Here is a 24,988-nt window from a genome sequence, read left to right as displayed (position 1 = left end):
ATAGAGCGGCGGCCACATATGTGCATCTCTCTCTATTCACTTCTCTCCATACACTTCCAAGTGTGCTCGGCAATTTTTGGAAATCACATAGAAGAGATTGGGGAGACCCACATGAAGCCTACTCTCTATTTTTGGCAATGAAAGATAGGGCCCCATTCTGGATCCGAGAGGTGAGGTTTTCAAAGTTTTGAAAAAAGTGGACAAGTGGGGGGAGGGGGGACGATAAGATTAAATAATAATATAAGCTCATATTTATGTCCTTGTTGCAGCGATATTGTGCAGTATACCACGCGAGACGGCTGCATCCAGTCATTGGCCTTTGTATGTATAGCATGAGAAAGCTAGTGATCGGTGAAGGGTGGTACGTAGCACGTCATCGTGGGGGAGCAGCACCAGAATGACAACGCTGGAATGGTAGGTAATTCTTCTTTCATCATCTTAGCACATTTCCTTACTTGCCCACTTTTTTTGACAACTTGGATAATCCCTTTAAAGTCGTCTTACTGGCAACATATGCGCACAACTGAAAGCAAATTACATTTAATGAATTAATCAGCCTTCTAGCATCTCGCCAACCTGAGATCTCTGTTCCCCATACAAAAGAAGCAGAAAGCAACTGCAGGCAACATATGTTCTGCCTTTCTATTATTACCGTCTACATGGCAGAAAGAAAGCAACTTAATTGAAGCAAGGAAGTCGGCCATGTGCTCCACCGTTACCAATTGTCTAAAGTGCTAACAAAATTACAGCGCGCAGCACATATGGCGTTACATCAGGACGTTTCCTGCCTCCATTATGTAGTTGGTACTTAAACTGGCTCCACTAATCCAAATCACAGACATAAAATGGGAGCACATGGCGTGCTGGCACCCAGACATAAGCATCCTGTGAACATTGTTGTACCACCGGCAAGCCAATGTGATGGCAGAGAAGATGTCCAATACTGCATCTATGCTGGTGTCTGCACAGACACAACTCCTTATTCTGATTCCTGTGGAGATAAGACGTTGTCTTCCAGGGGCAGTTCCAAAAGTGAAGGAGTTTCTCATAAGGGTTGCCAGCCACAGTAGGGCACAATAGGAGCCATGGTGGTGATGGTGGTTTGGATGTAGTCCGTAAATCTGCACAACTCAGGGTTAGGTCCATATCACTGATTCAGTGCATGTATAAAGCGAGGCTCTCCCACCACCTCGTAAGATGCACATTGACAAGCAATCCTTCTACAAGATTCATACATTAGTAGATATGCAAGAAGTTGATGCCCAAGAAAGAGGATGGTTCCCCAAAAGCGGCAAGGTGGCAAGGGTCAGTGGGTAGCCATGTTAGTCATCTAATTGCAATTTGACTGCTCCAGACTCAAATGGGACTTTTCTTCACCATATGGTAAATCTGTAGGAGTGGTCGAGGAGATGTTCTGCTCTCTGATACTTCAAGGGGTTAAATGTATTTTATATTGATGTATGTTTCTGAAAGCAAAACACCCTGGAGCTGCAGTTTAGCCCAGACAGGCTTAACTGTAATGTCCGGCCCAGACTGGGGAGGAGAAACTGAGAGTTAGTGCCAAGATCAGGAAATGTAAGAGTTAGGAGAAGTGTGGTGAAGTGGCAGCAGTGGTCGTAGGCGATAGGCTGCTAGGGACAACGTGAGCCTGCAACTCGGGGCAGTGGATTGCCATAGAACCCTTCCGTGCAAATCCGTCTGTCGGCCTGGGAACCTCAAGATGGACGTCGGGGCCCTTGGGCTTACCCAGCCTGTGAAGCTACAGGGATAGATGGACTCAAACTTTCAGAGGTGGGAGGTGATGAAATCCGGGTGCACTGCTTGTGATGGAGAAAAATTCCTAGTGCTAGGGGAGTGAGCAAGAGGGATGCTCTACCCATACAGAGAACCAGGGCTGAAGTTGTGTCCGGTACCTGTGGGAAAGACTGTTACCCGTTGGGCCATATCCTATATGTCTCATTGTTTTTACGAATTTTGTGTCTCATGGGTTGTTTGCTGCAGAGGCTCTGAAAGATGAAAGCCTGGAGCCAGTGGAGACCTGTGGGCCACAAGTAAGTGTGATGCACCCAACACAGAGCAGCACACCGGGACTGGGACACGTTTTGTCTGTAGACTGCCAGGGCGTGCAGAAGCAGCAGCTCGCCCACGACTACCACGCTCGGACACCTTACAAATCTACCATATCATTTTGCACTTTACTGATGGAACTTTTTGCATATCTGCTAAATTCATGCATCTGACGTAAGGATAGCTTGTGTGCGCCTTGTATCTAATCTATATTGGGTGGTTTGGATGAAACACTCACCTTCCCTGATGACCATGGTTGATCTTTGGGGAACAGGAGGAAGAAGCCAGGTTATGGCAATCAGCCTCCTTCATTTAAAGGGAACTACACTGCCCACTACAGTACTCTACTGCGCTAGTGCAGGAGTGCGACTGGGGGACACCGTGTGGATGACGTACGACACGTCATCCACAAGAAGCAGGAAAGGTAGACGGCGAGTGAAGAGAGGAGGCGCCGGATCAAGGCCAGAGACGACTTTCGGGCTGTATCGATCCATCTGTAGGTATAATAAAAGGTCTTTTTAAGGATCTGGAGACTGGATTGGGAACTTTTTTACAGCATTCTAGAATGCTCTAAAAGAGGCCTTAAAGGTGGTGGCCGTACTTTATATGGAGAAAAGCTGGTGACAGGTTCCCTTTAAATAAGGGGTTGACTTCATAAAACAACCTATTTTAGGGGTTCTCTAGTTTTCTGGTAATCGTTGAATAATATACAGTAGATTCTGTGGTATGAGAAGCCAGGACCTGAGCACTGACTTGACCTCCTCTAGGTTGGTGCGGTGCCAAATGTGTCCCTTCTATCGGTGCAGAGTTAATATTGAAGCATTCTGTATAAATGATGTACGCAGCTTACAATGTCACAATTGTGAATACAAAGGTTTTATGTCTTGTCGCCTGTTACACACGTACCTTGTATCCTTTGACTGAATAGGAGAGTCTGTGTGTCGCGCCGCAGTCCTCTAAATAGGCAAAATTAATTGTTTATTGATCATAGCAGCGGAAAGACGGAGTCAAGAGGAGCGGTGTGACAGACAAGTAAAGTGACTGTCTCACCAAAATGCTAACCTACAGTTCATGGTTACTGAGGGACGCTGAAGAAAAAAGAAAATCTTTGAGGACTCGTACCAACCTATAACGTTTAAATGGAATCTGTCATCAGGTTTTTGCTGTGTAATCTGACAGCAGCGTGTTGTAGGGACAGAGACCCTGATTCCAGCGATGTATCACTTAGTTTACTGGGTGCAACAGTTGTGACAGAATCACAGTTTTCTCTGCTGCAGATCTTGCAGCGCTCGGAATGCTTAACTGTGTATGACCCCGCCCACACCACAGTCCAACCGCCCCGCCCACACCACAGAAAGCTGTTATTCAGCAGGGGGCGGGGCGGTTGGACTAGGAGGCATGAGGCACCTAGTCCTGTAGTGATAATCGCCTGCTGATAAAACACTGGTTGTATTGAAAGAGAAAAACAGCCTAGTAAGAACAAAAAAGCCTAGTAAGTGACACATCACTGGAATTAGGGTCTCTACCACTACATCGTGCTGTTCTCAGATTAAATAGCAAAAACCTGATGTCAGATTTCCTTTAACAAATAAAAAAGGTAGCAGATAATTATGATTGATTAGAATTTTTTTACCTTTTTTTTTTTTTTTTTTTTTAAACACACTGGTAATTTTTTAGGTTAATACAATCATTAAATAGTAAAAAAAAAAAAAAAAAAGATAAGCCTGGTCCCGTCATGCTCACTAGTTGAGATAATGACAATTTCCACATTCAATCTGGTAATGAGCTACAGGGAGGACATCCATTTATTACATAGAGATAGCTCTTGTTATATTTACATACCAGTTTACATATTTAAAGGAACAACCTCTTTTTATCAAAAGGCCCCCCACATTCATCAACTAATTGGGGGTCGCACAAGGCACTATTAAGCTAACACTGCAGTGAGGGCACCCAGATAGGTATCCCTTCGTCTATTTCATCCATATGGGCAGATAGATCAGGGCTGTCAGAACTGATTAACTCTTTTAAATCAGAATTTTAATCAGAATTTTACACTTTACATAAGAACCGGCTTTCCCTCCCTCCCTCCCTGAATATAAGGGCCTCAGCTAAGCTTGTCTGACAACACGTCGGTTGACAGTTTCCAATAGCAACCAGCAGAATTGTGAATGCAGCTCTGGATTAAGAACTCTGCACGGTGTATACTATGATATTTAGCAAGGTGCTCAACATTTTATTCAAATTCTAATGTAAAACCTATAAAATGGTGATCAATGGTAGAAGTAAGTAGTGTCTGAGCTTGATGGACCTCATAATATAAAATCACAAAGCAGGTATAAATCATTAGATAACCATTGGGCGAACCCCATACAAAGGATCGCTAAGCCAAGAATTTATATGTTCTTTATGAGGGATCTGCTGCCAAAATCATCTGGCAAAGGCTTAATTAAAGGATCGGCTGTTGGAAACTGAACAGGCCAGATCTGTCGGAGGAGTTGGGAGCCCCCCATATATATTAGATATCCCCGTGTTCGGCTAACTCTAGACTAATGTGTATGGGGGCCTCACATCAAGGGGAAGCAAACTGGTGAGACATTTATTTAGAAGTATTGTAGATCAGACCTATAAAACGGAAGGGAATTGAGGACATTTTGTAAGTACAGACTGCACTGGTAATACTGACCAAAATATATTCAGCCACCACTAGCACAATAAACCGTTCATGAGGGAACAAAGAAGTGATGCGGAGGACGTCAGGCTTGTGGCATGTGACATGTAATGACAGTGGACAAGCCGTCATTCCATCCAGGATTGTGCTCGTTCCAGAGGGAACACTACAGCCCAGCGCCGGCCCATCCGCAGCCCTGTCATGGGAGTGTGGGGATTAAGATTCCTTCTTCAGAGCCGTTCCTGCGTGCGGATTACATTTCACCCTCTTCTTATCCATCCAGAGGACACATCTCAGGAAAGGGTTATTCATTTAAGGAGCAGACGTCCACATCCATCACTCGACTTCAGAAATGATTAAGATATTTATTGCCAGACAATTCTGGTTATTGAACCAAAACGAGATACTTCTGATTGATAACCCAAGTAATGGGGTGACTTGTGCCATGTCGTTACAGCTGGTGGATGTATCTGTAATGCAATGTTCTGAGAGTTTTGCAATGAGATGAAGCAATTAATTGATCGGAGTAAACAACGTGGGCACTAGTGATTACCTATATGTAAATGTATGGTAATGACCAGTTGGCATTGGCTGGCAGACTCCTCGACACATGCACGTAGGCATCAAAGCCCCAGTAGCTGCTTTATTAACGTCGTCTCTAGATACAGCAAAGCAGAGATTGTCATTTAGCACAACTCATACATAGGTAATTGTAACACTGAAACCACTAATTTAGCTTTGCTACATCCAAAAGAGAAGATCTGGGGACCTATGGCCCTCTTTATCAAGTAAAGTCTATTTACTTGATAAAGAGACCCATAGGTCCCCAAAACGCGTTGTTTTTATTGGAAGTTTTAATACACTACACTAGTGGTATCAAACTCAAACACACAGAGGGCCAAAATGAAAAACTTGGACAAAGTTGCGGGCCAACCACTATACAGTATAATGGGCCCCACATAGTCCTCCATACAGAATAATGGGCCCCACATAGTCCTCCATACATAATAATGGGCCCCACATAATCCTCCATACAGAATAATGGGCCCCGCATAGTCCTCCATACAGAATAATTGGCCCAACATAATCCTCCATACAGAATAATGGGCCCCACATCGTCCTCCATGCAGTATAATGGGCCCCACATAGTCCTCCATACAGAATAATGGGCCCCACATAGTCCTCCATACAGTATAATGGGCCCCACATAGTGCTCCATACAGAATAATGAGCCCCACATAGCCTTCCATACAGTATAATGGCCCCACATAGTCCTCCGCACAGTATAAATGGCCCCACGTAGTCTACCATACATAAAATGGGCTCCATATCGTCCTCCATACAGAATAATGGGCCCCACATAGTCCACCATACAGAATAATGGGCCCCACATAGTCCTCCATACAGAATAATGGGCCCCACATCGTCCTCCATACAGAATAATGGGCCCCACATAGTCCTCCATACAGTATAATGGGCCCTACATAGTCCTCCATACAGAATAATGGGTCCCACATAGTCCTCCATAGAGAATAATGGGCCCTGCATAGTCCCCCATACAGAATAATGGGCCCCGCATAGTCCTCCATACAGTATAATGGCCCCACATAGTCCTCCATACAGAATAATGGGTTCCACATAGTCCTTCATACAGTATAAATGGCCCCACGTAGTCCACCATACAGAATAATGGGCCCCATATCGTCCTCCATACAGAATAATGGACCCCACATCGTCCTCCATACAGAATAATGGGCCCCACATCGTCCTGCATACAGTATAATGGGCCCCACATAGTCCTCCATACAGAATAATGAGCCCCACATAGTCCTCCATACAGAATAATGGGCCCCAAACAGTCCTCCATACAGAATAATGAGCCCCACATAGTCCTCTGCACAGTATTATGGCCCCACATTGGGGTGGTGGTTCCGGTGTTGCAGGCCAAATATAACCACCCTGTGTGCCAAATTTAGCCCACGGGTCAGAGCTTGACATGTATGGTCTACACTAACTACTCTTGCCATGGTGGACTTCATTTGCCTGAATAAACATTAAAGTGGGTAGTGGTGCCCACTAGAGTTCGGTAGTACCTTTCCCCTGCTGATCAGACCTCCACTGTCAACACGAGCGACTTATCCCAAAAATAGGACAGTTATATAACCATATTTCATTGAGCTAACCAAGAAAATATCCATTACTGAAAGATATTAAAGCAGAAAATCTGCCACTCCTGAACCATAATTCTATAATATGATATTATAGGACTCAACAAGTGATAGAGGAAAATGAGCCGAGCAACTTGATATATAGTTTTGTAATAAAAGGTTCAATGTAAGTTGTGGATTTTAATTTATACTCATGCTCAGCTTAGGAGTCCAGTGGGAGGTCCTAATCAGTGAGTGACAGTTATCTCTGTATGCACAGTTCTACAGGGAAGGCTGACAATCGCTAATAAGACCACCCAAGGAACATCTAAATCCAGAATGAGCAGGGATCTGAATGAACTAATTAAATTATGCTAAATCTTTTTCCACAAACCTTTATACCTGTCTGTTCATCTTCTGCTCAGATGGCTGTGACTGCTTCCATTTAAAGGGAATCTGTCACGAGGTTTTCGCTCCCTCATCTGAGAGCAGCATAATGTAGGAAAGAAAACCCTGATTCCAGCGATGTATCACTTAGTTTACTGGGTGCACCAGCAGTGACACAATCAGTTTTTTAGATGTAGCATGAAGCAGAGCTCAGAAATCTAACCCCGCCCGCACCACAGCTCTCTATGTACATGGTCTATTGACAGTGAGCTGCTTATCACAGGAGGGAGGCGTGGTCGAACCACTTGGCAAGAGGGAACCTGCCTGGGCACTGATAATCTCCTGGTGGTCAAATCTTCATTGTATGGAAACAACTGCACGCAGCCTAATAAGTGACACATCCCTGAAATCAGTGTCTCAGCTGCTACCTCGTGCTGTTCTCAGATTATATAGCAAAAACTTGCTGACAGATTCCCTTTAAAAAGACTAAATATACTTTTTAGTAAGGAGGTATATTATAAAAATAGATGACGCTAGTTAAATACAACAGTAGAACATTCTAGAATGGTAGGTCTACATGGATCTGACAAAGTACTTGGCGTCCAGTATGTACCAATATAAAATAGTAATATGTGTTTGAATGAAATGATAGATTCAATATTAACAAAAGCTAAGGCAGCTCGTCCGCCAGACACGTAATGCACAAAATAGAATGTAACCAAAGGGGTTATAGGGATGACAAGTTTCATTAAGATCTGAACTTTTCTTTTCCAAAAGCTGCGGCTGATCCAAATGATAGATTATACACTGAATGCTCTGATGAATCCTAATCAAAGCATTCGCTCCAGACATCATTTAGCTGCTCCTGGCAGGCACCACAGTCTTTTTTGGCAACGCTCTGTGTTCAATATTTAGTTTGTCTTAAAACGAGGCGATCACTAATATGTGTTAGGGAATAGAAACAACAGCGCTAGACGGGCACAGATTAACCAGCTAACTAGACGCCACCTGCATGGCGGTCACCTGGGGGTATATCCACATACAGAAGACCACCAGAACCTAAAACAAGCATATTCCTGACATCAAACTTCAATGCATTTTACAGCATTTCATATTACAGCCATGATGCCGATCAGCTGATCGCCACAGCTCCAGCTCCTGGCGTCCATATCAAAGAGCAGATTTTGCTGGATGAAATCCCTATGACATCCATGTAACCTAATGTGACAGATGAAGATTGATTATCTTTAAGAGACAGCCCATTTAACCTGACACATTTTTTCTCCCCCATCCAAATTTATACATCGCTGCTGATTAACATTCAACACCCCAAGCAATAAAAAGATAAAATATAAATGCCCAGTTTTTGCTCTTATTCTATTTCCACTGTACCTACATTTTATTCATTTTTTTTAAATCTGCCATACAGATCAAGATACACGGGCCTTATTGTTTAGTGCTACCTTTTATAGTTTTAACATGGCGATGTTGCTTACAGAGTAATAAAAACCTTTTTGGGCTGGGCATTTTGTTTATATAGTGTTTATATAGCTTTCCATCCATACTGAGGTCTGCTGGTACATAGTGAGGGTGAACTACAAGAGTTAGGGTCCATCCTGATTGGGGTGCACATAGTGAGGGTGAACTACAAGAGTTAGGGTCCATCCTGATTGGGGTGCACATAGTGAGGGTGAACTACAAGAGTTAGGGTCCATCCTGATTGGGGTGCACATAGTGAGGGTGAACTACAAGAGTTAGGGTCCATCCTGATTGGGGTGCACATAGTGAGGATGAACTACAGGAATTAGGGTTCATCCTGATTGGGGTGCACATAGCGAGGGTGAACTACAGGAGTTAGGGTCCATCCTGATTGGGGTGCACATAGTCAGGGTGAACTACAAGAGTTAGGGTCCATCCTGACTGGGGTGCACATAGTGAGGGTGAACTACAAGAGTTAGGGTCCATCCTGATTGGGGTGCACATAGTGAGGGTGAACTACAAGAGTTAGGGTTCATCCTGATTGGGGTGCACATAGTGAGGGTGAACTACAGGAGTTAGGGTCCATCCTGATTGGGGTGCACATAGTGAGGGTGAACTACAAGAGTTAGGGTCCATCCTGATTGGGGTGCACATATTGAGGGTGAACTACAAGAGTTAGGGTCCATCCTGATTGGGGTGCACATAGTGAGGGTGAACTACAAGAGTTAGGGTTCATCCTGATTGGGGTGCACATAGTGAGGGTGAACTACAGGAGTTAGGGTCCATCCTGATTGGGGTGCACATAGTGAGGGTGAACTACAAGAGTTAGGGTCCATCCTGATTGGGGTGCACATAGTGAGGGTGAACTACAAGAGATAAGGTCCATCCTGATTGGGGTGCACATAGTGAGGGTGAAATACAAGAGTTAGGGTCCGTCCTGATTGGGGTGCACATAGTCAGGATGAACTACAGGAATTAGGGTTCATCCTGATTGGGGTGCACATAGTGAGGGTAAACTACAGGAGTTAGGGTCCATCCTGATTGGGGTGCACATAGTGACGGTGAACTACAAGAGTTAGGGTCCATCCTGATAGGGGTGCACATAGTGATAATGAACTACAAGAGTTAGGGTCCATCCTGATTGGGGTGCACATAGTGAGGGTGAACTACAGGAGTTAGGGTCCATCCTGATTGGGGTGCACATAGTCAGGGTGAACTACAAGAGTTAGGGTCCATCCTGATTGGGGTGCACATAGTGAGGGTGAACTACAAGAGTTAGGGTCCATCCTGATTGGGGTGCACATAGTAAGGGTGAACTACAAGATGTGGGTCCATCCTGATTGGGGTGCACATAGTCAGGGTGAACTACAGGAGTTAGGGTTCATCCTGATTGGGGTGCACATAGTGAGGGTGAACTACAGGAGTTAGGGTCCATCCTGATTGGGGTGCACATAGTGGCAATGAACTACAAGAGTAAGGGTCCATCCTGATTGGGGTGCACATAATGAGGGTGAACTACAGGAGTTAGTGTCGATCCTGATTGGGATGCACATAGTGATGGTGAACTACAAGAGTTAGGGTCCATACTGATTGGGGTGCACGTAGTGAAGGTGAACTACAAGAGTTAGGGTCCATCCTGATTGGGGTGCACATAGTGACAATGAACTACAAGAGTAAGGATCCATCCTGATTGGGGTGCACATAGTCAAGGTGAACTACAAGAGTTAGGGTCCATCCTGATTGGGGTGCACATAGTGAGGGTGAACTACAGGAATTAGGGTCCATCCTGATTGGGGTGCACATAGTGAGGGTGAAATACAAGAGTTAGGGTCCATCTTGATTGGGGTGCACATAGTGAGGGTGAACTACAGGAGTTAGGGTCCATCCTGATTGGGGTGCACATAGTGACAATGAACTACAAGAGTAAGGGTCCATCCTGATTGGGGTGCACATAATGAGGGTGAACTACAGGAGTTAGTGTCCATCCTGATTGGGATGCACATAGTGATGGTGAACTACAAGAGTTAGGGTCCATACTGATTGGGGTGCACATAGTGAAGGTGAATTACAAGAGTTAGGGTCCATCCTGATTGGGGTACACATAGTCAAGGTGAACTACAAGAGTTAGGGTCCATCCTGATTGGGGTGCACATAGTGAGGGTGAACTACAGGAATTAGGGTCCATCCTGATTGGGGTGCACATAGTGAGGTTGAACTACAAGAGTTAGGGTCCATCCTGATTTGGGGTGCACATAGTGAAGGTGAACTACAAGAGGTAGGGTCCATCCAGATTGGGGTGCACATAGTGAGGGTGAACTACAAGAGGTAGGGTCCATCCTGATTTGGGGTGCACATAGTGAGGGTGAACTACAAGAGGTAGGGTCCATCCCGATTGGGGTGCACATAGTGAGAGTGAACGACAAGAGTTAGGGTTCATCCTGATTGAGGTGTACCTTGTTGCGGTGGGATGGCTTTTTACACTTTTTTGTTCAAAATTGTTTAACTAAGTACCCTGTGTTATTTACATGCACTATTACCATTTATTAATTACTTATTACAGGATATATGCACAATTTTTTTTTTATCCTGGGTTTCCATATGGTAATAATTCGGAGCAGCCTAAAGATACACCTCCACTGATCCTGTGAGCCACTCCCCCTTGGTAAAAACCATAACAATTAGCAGAAAATGAAAATGCCCATAACTCTGGAACCAAATGGATGATTTAAAAAAGCAAAACAATCAGGGGAGTAGCGGGAATAAAGAGCAAAAACTGGCCACTTTTGACCTGGTGACTCTTTAAAGGTCTTAGCCCGATTAGAGACGTATAGTAGATCTATCTGGAGAACAGTGGTCCACTACCTCTTGTTCTACATGCCAAGGCAGCCTTTTCTCTTATACTCCTATTTTCTCATCAGCTGGGGGTTCTAGATACGCATTTGCCATAAGTGTATAAAGTGAGCAGTGACTACAACGGGCCTTCTCCGGTTATACTGTTTGTGTGGTAAAAATTTATGGTCACCAAACATTCAGTCCAGTAAAACTGCTGTGGTTCTTCGCTTTGTAGCCATAATACACCGTCTAAAACCAGCCAAATTCTACATATTCTTCGCTCATTCAGGGATTATTTACTGAGATATATGTGCAGTCATCCAAGAAAGCTAGTCAAACATTTGCTTTGATTGACTGCACACAACTGATTGAAGGCCAGTAGATGTGATCTGCTACTACATAAGCATATAGAATAAATCCAGACTCCTTAATACAATGATCCCAGAATTTACTAAACTAGCAGTTGCCAGAAAGGTGACTTGACGAACAGAGGTTCAACCAGCAATCAAAAAAAGAGCCTTGTGATTGCCAGAGGATGAAGATCAAATTCACTTTGCAAAAAGTATGGAAAAGCAAATGTCTATGTCACTCTGAACATTGGTAATGATGAGAGGTCTTCAGAGGTTGGCCAAGAATCTGACAAACGAATGGTAAGTTTCATCCAACCGTTCTCCTCAAGATAGGTCAGTTGAGAAGACACAAACACATTTTAGATTAATCAATGTCTTCCTCAATGTCCAAACTCATGATCATCCAATCGTGAGAAAAACATGGAGGAGAAAAAGCGCTGCTGACATTCAGAAATGGTATATCACACAGGTAACTTCATCAAGAGTGCAACGGCTCTGGGCTTCAACACTAAACCAGTGCCTTTTGTAAACTCAGAATCAGTGGTTGATACTGGATTTCAGCAAATCCGTGAGAATGGCTTCTCATCATCATAGGCGGATTATAATGATGGCAATCTGGGCTCCGGGGGGCCCATGGCCAGATTGCCCTCATTATAATATGTGCGGCGCCGCGGCACATACTGGCAGTCAGAGGCGGGGGGCCCCGGACCGCTCCTGCAGCAGCTGCGCACGGCCGCTGCTTCTTCGGCCGGGCCAGCACTGCACCTGTTAACTTCCCAGTATGCTGGCCCGGCTGCATCACAGCTAGGAGACACGGCCCTGTGCGCATGCCGTGTCTCCTAGCTGTGACGTCACGCAGTGCGCGCTGCACTGCTACTTACAAAAGGAGAGGAGCTTGACGACTGGAGCCGAACCGGGAGATGGTGAGTGAGTGTGTGAGTCAGTGTGTGAGTGTGTGTGTGAGTGAGTGAGTAAGTGTGTGTGTGCAGGCAGATATCATTGTGTGATGTCTGTTTATATGTATTTTTGTGTTTGTGTGTGTGCGTGACTGCGTGCGGCCTCCCGCTGTCTCTGGGGGGGGGGGCGCCGTGCGGCCTCCCGCTGTCTCTAGGGGTGCGCCGTGATGCCTCCTGCTGTGTATAGATGGCACCGTGTGGCCTCCCACTGTGTATATATGGCACAGTGCGGCCTCCCGCTGAGTACAGATGGCACCGTGCGGCCTCCCGCTGTGTATAGATGGCACCGTGCGGCCTCCCGCTGTGTATAGATGGCTACGTGCGGCCTCCTGCTGTGTATAGATGGCTACGTGCGGCCTCCCGCTGTGTATAGATGGCTACGTGCGGCCTCCCGCTGTGTATAGATGGCACCGTGCGGCGTCCCGCTGTGTATAGATGGCGCCGTGCTGCCTCCCGCTGTGTATAGACGGCGTCGTGCGGCCTCCCGCTGTGTATAGACGGCGCTGTGCGGCCTCCCGCTGTGTATAGACGGCACCGTGCGGCCTCCCGCTGTGCATAGATGGCTCCGTGCGACCTCCCGCTGTGTACAGATGGCTCCGTGCGGCCCCCCGCTGTGTATAGATGACTACGTGCGGCCTCCTGCTGTGTATACATGGCTGTGTGCGGCCTCCCGCTGTGTATAGATGGCGCCGTGCGACCTTCCGCTGTGTATAGATAGCTACGTGTGGCCTCCCGCTGTGCATAGATGGCTACGTGCGGCCTCCTACTGTGTATAGATGGCTATGTGCGGCCTCCTGCTGTGTATACATGGCTACGTGCGGCCTCCCGCTGTGTATAGATGGCTACGTGCGGCCTCCCGCTGTGTATAGATGGCACCGTGCGGCCTCCCGCTGTGTATAGATGGCTACGTGCGGCCTTCCTCTGTGTATAGATGGCTACATGCGGCGTCCTGCTGTGTATAGATGGCACCGTGCGGCCTCCCGCTGTGTATAGATGGCTACGTGCGGCCTTCCTCTGTGTATAGATGGCTATGTGCGGCCTCCTGCTGTGTATAGATGGCTACGTGTGGCCTCCTGCTGTGTATAGATGGCTATGTGCAGCCTCCTGCTGTGTATAGGAGGATTGTGGCAGCTCATATTTTGTGTAGGGTCTCATACTATATATAGGGGATGACAACATACTTAATTGTGCTCAATATTAAGTCATACAATTAATGTAAAAAAATGATTATAATTAATATATTAATATTGTGGCAAATTAATTTCACGTGAACTATCACATGATCTATCACAGGGGATCATGTGACATGTGATACATCAGGTGTGTGTAGGGGGGGGCCCGCGCCTTCTAAACTGCCCGGGGCCTTGCTACTCTCAATCCACCCCTGCTCATCATAGTTATGTAGGAGGAAAATTACAGGTAAACAGATTAAAAAGAAAATAGCATTATGGACAGTTACAGTGGAACTAAATAGATCACTAATGGTCCATAAAAACGGTAATTTAGGGTAAATTGACAAAAAAACATTTCTACCAGTATATTACAGCCACATATACCAGCATAATCAACCATGGACCCAATGACTTGAGCAGCAGCATCTACTATGCCGTTCGTTTAGGTCATCAGACCTGCAGTTGGGCCAAGATTTGCATCCATATTACGCTTGTGTAAAATTTGAATAACCTTAACGTTATGGTATGAAAATTAGATGGACTGTTGTCATTAATACATTAACAACCATTCTTGGTAATGATACTTAGAAACTCAAAAAGAGTTGTCCCAAGATGGAAATTTTGGAAAAATGCCAAGAAACAATCTAACTTGAGACAACCCCTCTAACCTTTCTTTGAGATATAGTGAAGACAATTAATGATATAAGAAACACATATGTAAAAAGCTAATACATCAATGTAATGTAATAATGTATTAATATCAGTAGTAATATAAAAATATCAGTGGTTATATAATATCATATGTGATTTTTTTCAGCATTAAGGCGCATTCAGATGTCTGTGCAAATGGGTCCGAGATTGGACCACAATGCACAGACTGGCGGGTGGCTCTCCCGACCTGAATGGGACAGTCTCATAGACATACATGAAGCTGTCACGCTCGGGTTGGGAGACCCGCGACCAGTCCTGGCATTAGTGATCTGATCTCGGAGCAATGTGCACGGACGTCTGAATGATCCTTAATGCTGAAAAACATTATAGATCACTGAGAACAAAAAATCAAGCTATCCCCTTATCGAAAAGATAGGGTATAACTTACTGATCGTTGGTAGACCAACTGGCGGGACCCTAAACGATCCTAAAGATTGGGGCTCCGGAACCCCTAGAACACAACTGTAGCATCGGCGTCCCTGCCTCCTGCCAGACAGGGACGCCGTTCCCCTCACCTCTCCGCTCCGTGCCCGGCGGCTTCCTCCCGCTCTGCTGGCAGCGCACGCTGCTTCCCGGCCGCTGTGCTTAGGGCGCGCGCGCTCCCCCTCTCTTAAAGGGGCCGCGCGCGCCGTCCTAAGGAGTCCCCGGCCAATGGCCGGAGGACCTCACCATATATAAGGCACCTCCTCCAAAATGGAGGTGCCCGAGCAATGTTGTTGCAAAGCCTTTCAACTCTGCTTCAGCCCTCAGGTCCCGTTACCAGTTACCTGCCAGTCACCTGCCAGATCTCTGCTTGATACCTGCCTGATATCTGCTTACCTGCTTGCTATCCTGTGGTCCAACAGTCTGCCTGCCAGCACCTGCCAGTCTGTCTATGGATCAGTCCGCCTGCGGACCAGGAAGTACCTGCCAGATACCTGCCTGATACCTGCCTGCCTGTCCAGAGACTCTTACTCGCTCACCTGGGAGTGCTCACCTGCTACCGGCCTGCTAGCCTACCTGGAGGCTTAGCCGTCACTTGCTGTGACCACCTGCCTGTCCAGAGACTCTTACTCGCTCACCTGGGAGCGCTTACCTGCTACCTACCTGCTAGCCTACCTGGAGGCTCTGCCGTCACTTGCCGTGACCACCTGCCTGTCCAGAGACTCTTGCCCGCTCACCTGGGAGCGCTCACCTGCTACCTGCCTGCTAGCCTACCTGGAGGCCCTGCCGTCACTTGCCGTGACCACCTGCCTGTCCAGAGACTCTTGCCCGCTCACCTGGGAGCGCTCACCTGCTACCTGCCTGCTAGCCTACCTGGAGGCTCTGCCGTCACTTGCCGTGACCACCTGCCTGTCCAGAGACTCTTGCCCGCTCACCTGGGAGCGCTCACCTGCTACCTGCCTGCTAGCCTACCTGGAGGCCCTGCCGTCACTTGCCGTGACCACCTGCCTGTCCAGAGACTCTTGCCCGCTCACCTGCTACCTGCCTGCTAGCCTATCTAGAGACTCTTCCCTGCTGTCACTTGCCGTGATCACCTGCCCGTCTAGAGACTCTTTCCCTGCTGTCACTTGCCGTGACCACCTGCCCGTCTAGAGACTCTTACCCTGCTGTCACTTGCCGTGACCATCCGCCTGTCTAGAGAGTGTCCCCGTCACTTGCCGTGACTTCCTGCCCCTTCTACCCAGAGACTGTCCCTGTCACTTGCCGTGACTACCTGCCCGCCTTCCCTGGGAGCCACCCGCTTCCTTACAAGGACTGCCCCTTTGTATAGTTGCTCAGAGGTTCCACCTCCCAGACCCGTTACGACAACACTGCAGTGAATGGAGAGGAGGTGTGCACGTTCAGCCTTTGCTCCATTCATTTTCTATGGGACTGCTGGAAAAAGCAGAGAGCTGCACTCAACAGTCCCATATACAATGAATTGAACAAAGGCCAAGTATGCACACCTCAGTTCCACATTTTCAGGATTCCAGAGCTCTGATCTCAGGATCACAGGGGGTAATCAGACAGTGGTCAGACCCCCAGCAATCCGCATGTTATCCCATATTCAATTCTAAGCTCTGCTTAAAAAATATGTGTATATATATATATATATATATATATATATATAAGGTGGAACAGGGCCGGCTCCAGGTTTTTCTGGGCCCCGGGCGAAAGAGTCTCAGTGGGCCCCTTTAACACATACCACGATTCATGATGCAGAGATACAGCGGAGAAATATATATATATATATATATATATATATATATATATATATATATATAGTACAATGCAAAGATTTCACTTCTTACATTACATGAGTGATATCTATTGTAAATTCCACAATAGCTCAGAAACCGGTGAATCGCTCCACACAGAATACTGGCCCCCATATAAGGCTCCATACGGAATACTGGCCCCATATAACGCTTCATACGGAATACTGGCCCCCATATAAGGCTCCATACGGAATACTGGCCCCCATATAAGGCTCCATACGGAATACTGGCCCCCATATAAGGCTCCATACGGAATACTGGCCCCCATATGAGGCTCCATACGGAATACTGGCCCCCATATAAGGCTTCATACGGAATACGGGCCCCCATATAAGGCCCCATACGGAATACTGGCCCCCATATAAGGCCCCATACGGAATACTGGCCTCCATATAAGGCTCCATACGGAATACTGGCCCCCATATAAGGCTCCATACGTAATACTGGCCCCCCATATAAGGCTCCATACGGAATACTGGCCCCCATATAAGGCTCCATATGGAATACTGGCCCCCATATAAGGCTCCATACGGAATACTGGCCCCCATATAAGGCCCCATACGGAATACTGGCCTCCATATAAGGCTCCATACGGAATACTGGCCCCCATATAAGGCTCCATACAGAATACTGGCCCCCATATAACGCTCCATACAGGATACTGGTCCCCTTATAAAGCTCCATACAGGATACTGGCCCCCATATAACGCTCCATACAGGATACTGGTCCCCTTATAAAATTCCATACAGGATACTGGCCCCCATATAATGCTGCATGCAGGCTGTTACCCCCCACATAATGCCCCATACAGGCTGTCCCCCCCTTATAATGCTCCATGAAGGCTGTTACCCCCCACATAATGCCTCATACAGCCCCCCCCCTTTTAATGCTCCATGCAGGCTGTTACCCTCCACATAATGCCCCATACAGGCCGCCCCCCCTTATAATGCTCCATGCAGGCTGTTCCCCCCCACATAATGCCCCATACAGGCCCCCCCCCTATTAATGCTCCATGCAGGCTGTTACCCCCCACATAATGCCCCATACAGGCTGCCCCCCCTTATAATGCTCCATGCAGGCTGTTCCCCCCCACATAATGCACTATGCAGGCTGCCCCCCCCTTTATAATGCCCCATGCAGGCTGTTCCCCACCTTATAATGCCCCATGCAGGATGTCACCCCCCCCTCTATATAATGCCCCATGCAGGATGTCCCCCCCCCTCTTTATAATGCCCCATGCAGGATGCCCCCCCCTCTTTATAATGCCCCATGCAGGATGCCCCCCCTTATAATGCTCCATGCAGGCTGTTCCCCCCCACATAATGCCCCATACAGCCCCCCCCCCTTTTAATGCTCCATGCAGGCTGTTACCCCCCACATAATGCCCCATACAGGCTGCCCCCCCTTATAATGCTCCATGCAGGCTGTTCCCCCCCACATAATGCACTATGCAGGCTGCCCCCCCCCCCCTTTATAATGCCCCATGCAGGCTGTTCCCCACCTTATAATGCCCCATGCAGGATGTCACCCCCCCCTCTATATAATGCCCCATGCAGGATGTCCCCCCCCCCTCTTTATAATGCCCCATGCAGGATGCCCCCCCTTCTCTTTATACTGCCCCATGCCTCCATACATTAAAAAAAAAAAATCAAATACTCACCTCCCTTCTCACCTGCTACCTGCTGCCCGCTGCTCGGGTCCGAACGCCAGCGTTGTCGGTGTCTTCCCGCTCAGCGCTCCCTGAGACGTCACAGGGAGCGCAGAGCTGGAAGACAGCGGATCTGCGGAGGCACGGGGAGAGGTAAGTATCCAGCTGCCGGGGCCCTGAGCAAGCAGCGGAGAAGGGCGGGCGCTGACACCGCTCTCCTCCGCCCATAGCCCAGCGCGGTACGCGCCAGCCAGTGGGCCCCTCTGCCTGCTCAGGGCCCCGGCATTTGCCCGGGTGCTGACGCCGGCCCTGAGGTGGAACACACTATTATCTGTAACTATCAAATTATTCTATTAAACCCTAGTGAATACTGAAATTTAGGAGTAGTCCACATTACAATCACTGTTTCCAGGGGCACCAATACATTGCACTAGGACTCGACATTGTAAAATGCGACATGATTTTGGAAATTGTGTCTGATGTGATGAGTCAGTCAATCTATAACATACAGAGGACCATATTTGTACAGTAGATTTTTGGACCAGCACCTTATATGATACAGCATATATTATAAAAGATATAATATTTCAGGTTTACATTTTTCCCAAAAGTTAAAATTTACAAAAATGATTTCTTGAAAAGACAGCACAGCATAAATTGATATTACCAGCTACCACTTTGGAATCGTACAGCGAATATAGAAATGTACTAAGGAATGGAATATATTACTTACACAGTTTCATCATTCTTAAATTCCAGTTCACCATACGTGTCCTCAAAATCCTCTCCGCCACCCTTTGCAGTGCCTTCAACTGTTCTGAAAGGGACAATGACAGTGCCCCGAGCTCCTGATGTCCTAAGAACTTTCACTTCCATCACCCCAATGCTTTCACTAACACGTATAATGTCACATTCAAATGTAAAGATCCCGGCATGGTCATCATCCAGAATGGTAACGGAGGCCACATAGGGAGAGACCAAAACTGCTTTTGGGTAGCTAAAAGTATTGGGTTCCACTGGCTCTGGAGCATCAGTTATTCGTATGTTACTGAGTCTCACAAAAAAATGTTCATCTTCTTCAAAGATGTCATCATCAATAATCCCAACAGAGAACTCCTTTTGGGTTTCTCCAGATTTGAAGACTACGGTCCCTTCTGTAAACTCATAATCCGCTCCTGCATTTGCAGAACCGTCTTCAGTTTTATAGTCCACCATCAAGGTCTTGGAGATATCGCCACCTTTTCTAACAACGGTCAACAAGACAGCACCACAATTTTCAAGGCATTGATAGGAGCATGGATCGAAATAGATCTTCGATACAAACTCTTCAGATTCATCCAAGCATATGTCCTGCAAGCTGGTGCATCTTTTTGACTGCTCAGCAGCATGCTTCTTCAGGATGTTACCAGCTCCGGTCATCATTCTGGTGGCTTGTATTCGGTAAAATGCTCTGCTCTTCTGTTGATGTGACAAGGCATAATAGTTTGCCATTTCTACTAACTGATCTAAATCCTTCTCAGGGTGTTTTTGCTTTAAATCCTTAAGGATTCTTATCATGTCCCGGCGAGATTCATCTACTTCTTTTCCGTCCATGTTTAACAGATTTCCATCAAGAAAATGAGAATTCATGACTTTGCCATCCATCTCAATCCCTTTTGGGTGCTCTGCCTCAGTCTCAATCATAATTCCTCTGTGCTTGTCAGTCCGATACTTTTTGTGCATATATTTGTAGAAGAGTAGACGTCGGTCTGCCACCCAAGCAAGAACAACACACACAGGAAAAAAGAACAACGTGAGCAAACCTTCCCAAACTTGCACCACTCCAGGAGAGAACACAGCGAGGATCATATATAACCATATGTATGCAAAGATGCTCCATGCTGCGGTAACAAAAAATACTCGAAGATGCTTGATCTTTCGAACTTCACCATCAGGTATGACATACACACAAATTGCAATAATGATAAACATGTTAAATGCTGCACTTCCAACAATGGTTGATGGACCAAGATCTCCAGCAATAAAATTATGACCACAGACCTCAATTAACGACAAAAGAATTTCAGGGGCAGAAGAACCAAGTGCCATGAGGGTTAAGTTGGAAACAGTTTCATTCCATACTCGAATAGTCGTTGTGGAGGTCTCACCATTGGGTTTCTTAATTATGATTTCCCGTTCTTGTGATGTTATGACCTCTATAGACGCCATAAAACGATCAGCAATGATGGACACACCAAGAAACATGTAGATCATTGCCACAAAGTACACAATAACTCTGGCAATCTTATCTCCCAGTGAAGGGTTCTCTGGGTACCATATTGGCAAAATAACACCTGCCTTACATTCAAAGGAACCAGTGCAGGAATGGTTTTGTCTGTGTGAAGTGCTTGGAGGGTCTCCTGTAGAAACAGCATGAACCTGAAGACTTTGAAGAAGCAAGATGAAAGTAATAAGTCCAAAGTGAAGAAATGCCGATGCAAGAGGCTGCAACTTTAACCAAGCCATACATAAAGTTGATTTGGGAGCTAGAATTCCAGGTAATCTTCTTTACAAATTGATCAGGAACCTACAAGAAAATAAACAAAAATAAAGTTAGGTGATGTCCATACTCATTCCACTATCAAGGCCAACTTGTGTAAATTCAAGTCAAAAAATTGAACGACAATTTCCATTACCAATGTCAAAAAAAATTGCTACAGCCGTGAATATAATGTTACAAATGGATAATAATAAAGTTTACAAATGGATCAAGGACAAGCATAGACAGAAGATGGTCATGGATGAATGCCAGCTGGCTAAAACTGATCTCAGACAAAACTGAAATCCTTTTGATCCAAGGTTAGAACTTAACAGCAAAATGCCATCTTTCAACTCAGACACCTCTATCTCTTGGGAAACACAACTCTACAAAACTCAGACCAGATACGCAATTTGGAGGAAATTAATGATGGAGACCTATTTCTCAAAAATGGCTGATAATTGGTTTCTAAGTCTACATTCTTCTACCCGAGGAGCATTGCCAAAATTAAACATCTTATTTCGCCAAAAGGCCTATCAACACTGGTACATGACTTTATAACCTTATGGCCGAATTACTGTAATGCCCTATACGTAGGACTCACAGACAAAGCAATACACCGCCTCCTGTTAGTCCAAAATGTTGCACCTAGGTTAACAACCAAATCAACTGCATCATGCCCCAATAACACCAATTCTCTGCACAATGCAGCGGCTGCTCAAAAAATAGAGAATAGGGGTCCATTTACATGGACCAACTGGCGACACTAAACGATCGCCGATTGGTAAATTTACTGATAGTCGGTCGTTTAATAGCCTGTTTACACAGGTAAACTATACACACTGAATGATCTCTACTAGATTGCTCTGGGCAAATAAGATGAGATGGTTCTCGGAAGTGTGACTCCTGTTTGCACAGGACCATGCACCACCAAGAACAATTAACTTCTACGCTGCACAAAAGATCATATCACCAGATAAATGATCATTTTGTCCTGTTTACACTGAAATATTATCGTGACACAAGCATTCTTTTTAAAATCAAATAATTTTTATTTAAACATTTTCAACATGAACAAGTAAGTTCACAATCACATCCTTTCAAATTTAACCCCTACTCCCACCCCTTCCCGCCAGCTCTTTCGACCTTAAAGGGGAGAGACAGTTTATAGACATTGCCAATTTCTTCACATTGTAAAACTTGTTTCTCATGCAATAAAAGGATTTATTTTATTAAGTATCAGATGGGTTGGTCACTTTCTATCTCTACCTTATTTATTAACAAGCACAGTTCATTTAGCTACTTCTTATCAATCTGCTAATTATCAATTAGTTGGAGTCATTACATTTATGTTACAATCAAAGCTGATTTATCTAATCAATGCAGTCGCTAGCATTCTTGACCATGTTAACATCATAGGGGCCAGGCCTGGAGAATCCAACCAAGGTGCCCACAATTTTTCAAATTGTGACACAAGCATTCTTAAAAAAAAGTCTTTATCACTATAATCTTTTAGTGTAAATGTAGCTTTAGTTTGAAAATTTGCCCAATGACCTTTCAAGCCATAAACAACTTAGATCATCTGTATTTGAAGGATCTACTGAAGTCCTACACTCCTTCCAGTCCTCTCATATCAGCAGGCATGAATAAACCGTCGATACCCAGGATCCAGCTTAAAATATTGGAAAGCAGAACCTTTTGTTACGCAGCCCCCATTGTCTCGAACATATTACCTGGATCAATCAGAGAGATATCATCCCTGGACACATTTAAGTCAAGACTGAAATCACTTGCTCGGTTCGGCACTTAAAGATATAACTAGAGATGAGCGAACCTGAACTTAAAACATCGGGGTTCATACACTTAGTGTACGCTGCTAAACTCCGGAAGTCCGTTTTAATGTTTGAAGTTCCGGGGGAAGTCCGGGAGGAGAGAGTGAGAGGGAGAGGGAAAGAGAAGGAGAGAGAGGGAGGGAGAGATCCAAAGTTCGGGTTCCCATTGTTTTCAATGGGGTTCGGGTACATATTAAAGTGCGGGACAAGTTCTGGTACCCGAACCAAACTTTGGACTAAAGTTCGGATAGGGTACCAAAAACCCAACTTCCACGGGTCCGCTCATCCCTAGACATAACATACTCTACATAGGACAGGACCAAACTGATCAATTTATTTCTCTGACTGCACTTTGAGTCAATCGTTGAAAAAGCTCAATGAAAATTAATGGTTGTTGTTGTTGATTTTGTCACACTAAGGCCACAGTGTATTACTGCTATGTACAAGTTAGGACAAACTGTAATACAGCACCCATGGCAGTCAATCAGAAATTGCTTTATGCTCCATTAGATACCTCTTTACTCCCAGTAATCTCCACTAGATGAACTATTTCAGAGGCGGCCATACCATTGGTGCAACCAGTGCAGCCGTACAGGGGCCCAAGAGGTAAGGGGGCTAACATGCACCTCCAAAGCAGTTATGATGAACTACTGGACTGCAGCCGCTTCTGAACTGTTTTTATAGTTCCACTAGATGGTGGCCCGATTCTAACGCATCGGGTATTCTAGAATATGTATGCGGCTGACCGGGCGCAATCAGCAAAGCGGTGTTTAAATTTGGCGCCAATATCGCTGATTGGTGGTGGGCGCGACCAATCAGTGAACCGTGTTAGTGAGGACCGGAGAGCATGTTTAAATTTGGCGCCAAAATCGCTGATTGGTCACAGCCGGCGACTGCGACCAATCAGCAAAGAGGTGTTTAAATTTGGCGCCAATATTGCTGATTGGTCGCAGACGGCAGCCGCGACCAATCAGCGAATCATATTAGTGAGGACCGGGGAGCGGCACTGCCTGTGCGGGTAATTCCGCTGTGAGCAGCCTCCCTTCACACTAGCTGCTGATCTCCCGACGGTAGCCGCATGGAGGTCAGCGGCGCCGCCGGTCGGGGTACTTCTGCTGCGAGCAGCCGGGAGATGCCTCTGTGCGGCAGATGAGCCGCTAAAGGCCGCCATCTTTTTCTGAAATCCCACATCGCTGATCGGCCGCGGCCGGATCAATCAGCGACGCGGGATTTCCTGGACAGAAGGACAGACAGACAGACGGGATAAGACGATTATACATATTAGATAGTACGCCGCAGTATGGAGGCACCATATAGCACCATCTTTCCCTATACAAGGTCTACACACACAGCTTCAGATCTAGGAGACTCACTCCATACAAAAGTCATCTAAATGAACGCACTCAACATTGACTAACAGCATAACCATGAAGTCTCCTGCATATCCCTAGCTTATATATAATTATTTACACAAAATACTGTTGTGCCCGTTATTTTTCCTCCATCTTTTAGCTCTATGTGACCAATCATTTAGCCCTATAAGCTGTTAAAAATATGGCCTCTCTGTTTCTGATGAAATCCTACCCTCTAAGGGTCAATGACAAGCAATTAATGCTACTAAGCAATCTAATTCAACTTCAATGAGCAGCATCGTCTACTCTGCACCCAGAGGCTTTGACAGTCAATTTTTGTAGCAATGGACAATAGTATTGATTAGTTAACCAACTAATTGAATAAAGTATCTCAAGCAGCTTCATTCCATTTCCCGAGCAGCCATTTTATACATACAAACTATTCTGTAAGAACAGCAGGAGTGCACTGTTAACTAGCACTTAACTACTTATTACTTTATGGATGACTGTATAGAGAAATGATTTATGGTACATTCACCACTAAAGGCAAACATGGCGAGAATAAAGCTAAAAGAACAGTGAAAACAATTCTCTTTAGGAATAAAGTAAATGATCGAAAAGATTG

General features: G+C 45.8%; 1 protein-coding gene across 4 annotated transcripts in view; it reads right to left on the bottom strand.

The window, feature by feature from the left end:
- The window catches only part of SLC8A3 (solute carrier family 8 member A3), a 368,793-nt gene that overhangs the window by 185,318 nt on the left and 158,487 nt on the right, over positions 1–24,988 (bottom strand). For all 4 annotated transcript variants that reach the window (XM_073638903.1, XM_073638902.1, XM_073638904.1 and 1 more), the window contains exon 2: positions 19,395–21,227. In XM_073638903.1, coding sequence (XP_073495004.1) covers positions 19,395–21,166 — 1,772 coding nt within the window. In that variant the 5' untranslated portion in view covers positions 21,167–21,227. The remainder of the gene's footprint in view (positions 1–19,394; positions 21,228–24,988) is intronic.

The sequence above is a fragment of the Phyllobates terribilis genome, unplaced genomic scaffold (assembly GCF_046119375.1).
Source record: "Phyllobates terribilis strain yellow unplaced genomic scaffold, ASM4611937v1 Scaffold_7__3_contigs__length_470593459, whole genome shotgun sequence".
In the NCBI taxonomy this organism is placed as follows: domain Eukaryota; kingdom Metazoa; phylum Chordata; class Amphibia; order Anura; family Dendrobatidae; genus Phyllobates; species Phyllobates terribilis.
This window is presented reverse-complemented; position numbering and strand designations above follow the sequence as displayed.